Below are 5,558 nucleotides of genomic sequence, written 5' to 3' on the forward strand. Positions count from 1 at the left end.
CGGACAAATAAGGATTTTTCAAACTCTGCTGCTCTGTGTTTCACGGAAACCTGGCTGAAAGATGCCATTCCGGACAGCGCGTTGAGCCTGCCGGGCTTTCAGCTATTTAGAGCAGATCGCGACGCAGAATCAACGGGGAAATCGCAAGGCGGCGGGACATGCTTTTACATGAATGAGAGGTGGTGTACAGATGTAACTGTGTTAAAGAAGATGTGCTGTTCAGATCTAGAAGTGCTCTTCATTAACTGCAAGCCTTTCTACTTGCCGCGGAAGTTTTGCTCATTCATTCTCATCAATGTCTACATTCCTCTCTGATTCTGATTCTGATAAAGCAACCAAGAGTCTGTAGAACATTTGCAGCCAGAGCTCCAAACATCCAAACAAATACTGTGATTCACGTCCACCAGCAACACTTCATAAAGTTTCTGTAGTCTGAAATGTTTTAGTTTAATTTTTTACTGTAATTTGACCTTTACAGATGGTTTATAACTTTGCAGAGAACATGCATGTATGATCACACTACATAATAGCTTTAAATGTATATCAATAGATAAGGTTAACTGTCCTACATACATGTAACCATTGTTCTGCTTAATGACATGAAAGGAATTTGACATCCTTCAGGTATTGTAAGGGCATGTTGCCATGTTAGACTTTGTCTTAGTCTTTGTCCAAAGATAGTAGTTTCATATCTCTTATCAGTTGAATCTGAAGCGTTTGTAACAACTGCTGAAACATTTTATGGCATTTATAATGGTGTGCAATAAAACAAAACAAAAAACAAAACAGAAAGAAAAGGCAACACCTTCAGATGTTAACTGGCAATGCCAGGAGATATAAATATATTTTTATGAGCTGTTTTATTTTTGAATCATTTGATTCTTCTCATTTATTTTTTTATTTTTACTTTTATGTGATTTTGCAATTGTATAGCAATGAACATTAAATTAACATCACAATTAAATGGTCAAAATGTATCAAAAAATTTAAAGGTAGCAGATTGTAACAGATTTATGTTAAATATATATATATATATATATATATATATATATACAGAGCTGGGTAGTAACTGATTACATAATCTGGATTACAATTACATTTTTAAAATACTCGTAATCAGACTACAGTTACTTTTTTTATGGATTACATATTATTCACACAATAGCAATAAATTATTCATAATTGATCAATTCTCCTAATTCCTCTTTTTCATCGTTTAAATGTTCCTTTCTAAAATATCCTACCACTTATATACACCCAGAAAGTCTTTTGTGGACATTCACACAGATCAGTCACTAGTCAGATGGCTACACAGCATTTGACCACTGGATTTACAAAAATCATTTCAAGTGTTTCAACGTTGCATCAACTACTGATGAACACGATTCATTTTTATTTGAATTATCACTCAGTAGGTTATTTAGCCATCTATTACAATGTCTTTGGAAGGCATTTGTCTTTCAAACACATTAAAATGCACAAATTCACATTATTTCTTATTTACATATAATGCAGGCATTCCCAAACTTTTTTTGACATCTGAACATCTTTCATCTAATATATTTACTGAAAGTACCCCTAAAATTTGAAAATAAATATTTTAATAATTAAGTATCACATTTGCATTTTGGTTAATGGTCACATGATATGCAGGTAAACAAATAAAATAATACATTTTTTTAGGACGTGTTTTATTTCTTTTTATGTTATTTTAAAATGATTTACTTTAATTTTACATTTTTATGATTTAATTAATGATTAGCTTTTCGTTAAACTCACAAACCTCCTGCAGTTCCTTCACAAACCCAAGTTTGGGAAACCTTGACGTAATGTAATGTTTAATCCACTTTGTGTTGTTAATTTCAACGAATGGAATATATTTTCTTTCTTTTTTTATTTTTATATCAATATGGTACAACATTTTCTTATTTAAATCAATGTGATAAGTGAGTAAGGTCAAAAGTAATCTAAAAGTAATCTGATTATATTACCTGAAATGTGTACAGTAATGTAATGGATTACGTTACAAACTACAATTTTTGTCATGCAATTTGTTTACATAATATATGTGTGTGTACTGTGTATATTTATTTTGTATATACAGTGCCTCATTTTTTTCACGTTTTGTTATGTTGTTGCCTTATGTTAAACTGCTTTAAATTACTTTTTTTTCCACATCAATCTACACTCCATACACCATAATGACAAAGCAAAAACAGAATTGTCACAACTTCGTAAATGTATTAAAAATAAAAAAAAACTGAAATAAGTACATTGCATAACTAAATATTTTGCTGAAGCACCTTTACAGTCTCAAGTCTTTTTTGTTTAATGCGACAAGCTTTGATCATCATCATTTGGCAATTATCTGCCATTCTTCTCCTCACCTCTGTATTTAAGAAAAATATGTTACGTTTATATATTTAATATATTTATATATGATATAATTTATATAAATATATACACGTAAATACATGAATATATTTTCAAAATATGTGCTGTATGTGTGTGTCTTTATACATAATAAATATACACAGTACACACACATGTAAACAAAAACTTTTATTTTGGTTATTAACAAAATATGATTTAATGCTATTAATTGTATGGGGAAGTAAAAATCTTTTGTATTTCCAGTAGCTTGGCAACAAACACAGAGAGGGCTGATATGCACCTGAGAGTTTCTTTTTGTAGCCATTGCTGTTTGCTATAAAATAGATTTACGGGAGGAAAACCCTTGAGGGTAAAACATACTGATGGTTAATCAGTAATTATTAAATTCTGCATGAAGTTCTTGCACTTCACCTTTGCGTGAAACAGCACGGTTGTCCTCCAAAGCACTAGATGGCGCTCTGCTTGTTGCTTACGGAAGTTTAAGGAAAGAAAACAACATTGGCCTTCGCTGTCTGATTCAAGCAAAACCAGATAGCTGTTTAAAGGTAAGAAGACTTTTTATCCAGTCTTTAATGGTAAGTTTAAGGCATATTTAGCGGTATAGTGTTTTCGTGATAAACTAAGATGTGATCGTGGTAATTAAACGACGAGTGCTTCCTGTAAATAAGATGTAACTTATGTTAGCCAGCTCGTGTGCTAATTCCTTATACACTGGATTTAGCAGCATTAGCCAGAGCACAGTACCCTAAACACTTAAAACCCGAGACAACAGGAACAAACTAGATGGACTGTTGACGTTTATCTGTAGTTTTAAGCACTTTAGTCGTATTATGCATACACAAGTAAAGAGATAGGGTGCACTGTTTAATCAAATCGCAATGTAACGTTAAACGTTATGACTAGCATCATGCGCCGTGTGTCATATTCTCTGTCTGGTTTCAGTCTAGTAACATGTTTACTGTTATGTGCATGAACGAATCTTGCATCTGTTTGCAATTGTTTATTATTCCTTGCTTTTTGATGTGGTTTATACAGTAGTGTTGCCTTCTGGATAACACGGATAGAAGGAAACCGAGATGTCTGACAGCGAGGACAGTGATTTCTCTGATAACCAGAGCGATAGGAGCAGCGAGGCTGAGGAGGTGGAGGAGAATGAGGTGAGACAACCAGCTCCTTCTTGAATGTGTCAATAAATAGCTTTCTATGGTAGGCAAAACCATGCTTAACTATTGATAAACATAATACTGATATTCATTATTGAATATTTTAATTATTTATATATTAATACATTTATATTATGTAAAGTAAAAATAAATAAATATATATAACAAATAATATGTTCTAATGTTTAATGTTTGCAATATAAGGATGAGGAGGAACAGGGGAGTGTAGCTGGCAGTGACAAGGCTGAGGAGGAGGAGGGAGAAGATTTGGAGGATGAGGAGGAATATGATGAAGAGGAGGAAGAGGATGATGACCGGCCCAGGAAAAAACCTCGGCATGGTGGCTTCATCTTGGATGAAGCCGGTTAGAAAATCCTTTACCAATATATATTTCGAAGATTAAACTAATTTACAACATCATCTTTTGCATTCCTGAAGATGTCATTTGAAAAGCTATAATATGTATTTTATTCCATGCTTGACTAGATGTTGATGATGAATATGAAGATGAAGATCCATGGGAGGATGGTGCTGAAGATATCTTAGAAAAAGGTAAGAAATTATAAATTTATTTAAATGATGTTTATGATGTTAAATGTTTGTGCATGTTTTGTTTAATTTACATTTTTAATTTACATTAAAAATCTGAATAAGTTATTAAATATTTAATGTTCATATAATAGCATGTGGAATGATGTCCCCTGTATATGCAAAATATAAACTCTGGCAGGTGGAGTTAATATCCCTTTTGATATAATGTGACCAGTATCCATACCTTTATGAAATGGAGGCATTTTAAGTGAAATACCAACGACAGGCTGTATATTAAATATGTTGTATAAAATGATACCAGTTATTTTAATGTGTTTCTTGCGCTCATTGATTCTTTATTTCTTATGCATGCCTCCTTCAGTTAACGGTAAACCAATTCCAGATTTCTCTGCTCTTTGTTTTCTTTCTGTCTAATTAAACTGATTAATTCTCAGACCATTGTTTCACATTCGGTAAAATCCATACCCATGATCTGCACCCCTCTAACATTTGTTTGTGATGTTTAAAGTTGTTTGGCTAATGTTTAATTTGCTTCAATTTCTTAACAAGGAGCATGGATGGCAAATACATTTTTAACAGTACACTTTTTCTTCTTTGCATCGTTAAAATACATTCAGTAAGGTCAAAGTCAATAAAGCCAATAATTTTAAGATACACCATTCATCGAAAAGGGGACTGTAGAGAGGGGACTGACTGAGTTCTGAAAGGGAACCAAATATGGTCATTTGCCTGAAACTGCTCCTTTGAACAAAAAAACAAAACCCAATTCCATATTTTTGATAGTATTCAAGTGTGCTTATTGTATTGCATCAGCTAACAGTGACATGACATCATTATCATGTAGTTTCCATCTTTAAAATATCACATTTGTAAGCCTGCCCATCATTGGTAATTTCCCTTTTTATTTCTGTTTACCTGGTCCTGTCTATGCCCTTGACTGAAATTGCTGTGTGCACATGACTTTGTTTTATGGCTCATGTTCCTCCCTTCCTCCCTCAACTCTGGATTTGAGCAGAAGAGGCCGAAGGTATGTGCTTAAATCTTCTGGTGTGCATGGATATTCACTTATATTCAACACGTGTCAACCATGTGTTCAGTAGCTGTTCACATGCACTGCTTTTAGTCAATCTGAATACGTTCAGTCTGGTTGCGAATTCTAAATGTACACTACCATTCAAAGAAACCATCATGGTTTCCATAAAAATAAGAAATGTTTCTTGAGCAGAAAATGAGCATATTAAAGAATTATTTCTGAAGGATCATGTGACACTGAAGACTGGAATAATGACTGCTGAAAATTCAGCTTTGCGTCACAGGAATAAATTACATTTTAAAATATATTAAAATAGAAAAATATAATTTGTAGTAATGTTTCACAATATTCTTGTTTTTACTGTATTTTTGATTAAATAAATGCAGCCTTTGTAAGCATGGGACTTCTTTCAAGAT

At 32.8% G+C, this 5,558-nt stretch overlaps 2 protein-coding genes across 5 annotated transcripts in view; both read left to right on the forward strand.

Annotated features, from left to right (window-relative positions):
• Positions 1–767, forward strand: part of LOC107657543 (uncharacterized) — a 10,377-nt gene extending 9,610 nt beyond the window's left edge. The window contains exon 6 of the mRNA XM_016445681.1: positions 333–767. The gene's annotated coding sequence lies outside the window, so the exon portion shown is untranslated. The remainder of the gene's footprint in view (positions 1–332) is intronic.
• Positions 768–2,806: 2,039 nt separating this feature from the next.
• The window catches only part of supt5h (SPT5 homolog, DSIF elongation factor subunit), a 20,875-nt gene continuing 18,123 nt past the window's right edge, over positions 2,807–5,558 (forward strand). For 2 of the 4 annotated variants that reach the window (XM_016445697.1, XM_016445699.1), the window contains exons 1-6: positions 2,807–2,939; positions 3,430–3,551; positions 3,762–3,921; positions 4,044–4,109; positions 4,471–4,476; positions 5,125–5,136. In XM_016445697.1, coding sequence (XP_016301183.1) covers positions 3,471–3,551; positions 3,762–3,921; positions 4,044–4,109; positions 4,471–4,476; positions 5,125–5,136 — 325 coding nt within the window. In that variant the 5' untranslated portion in view covers positions 2,807–2,939; positions 3,430–3,470. Of the gene's footprint in view, positions 2,970–3,429; positions 3,552–3,761; positions 3,922–4,043; positions 4,110–4,470; positions 4,477–5,124; positions 5,137–5,558 lie in introns of all 4 variants that reach the window. The other 2 variants (XM_016445698.1, XM_016445700.1) reach the window with 2 other exon arrangements.

The sequence above is a fragment of the Sinocyclocheilus anshuiensis genome, unplaced genomic scaffold (assembly GCF_001515605.1).
Source record: "Sinocyclocheilus anshuiensis isolate Anshui unplaced genomic scaffold, SAMN03320099.WGS_v1.1 scaffold255, whole genome shotgun sequence".
In the NCBI taxonomy this organism is placed as follows: Eukaryota; Metazoa; Chordata; class Actinopteri; order Cypriniformes; family Cyprinidae; genus Sinocyclocheilus; species Sinocyclocheilus anshuiensis.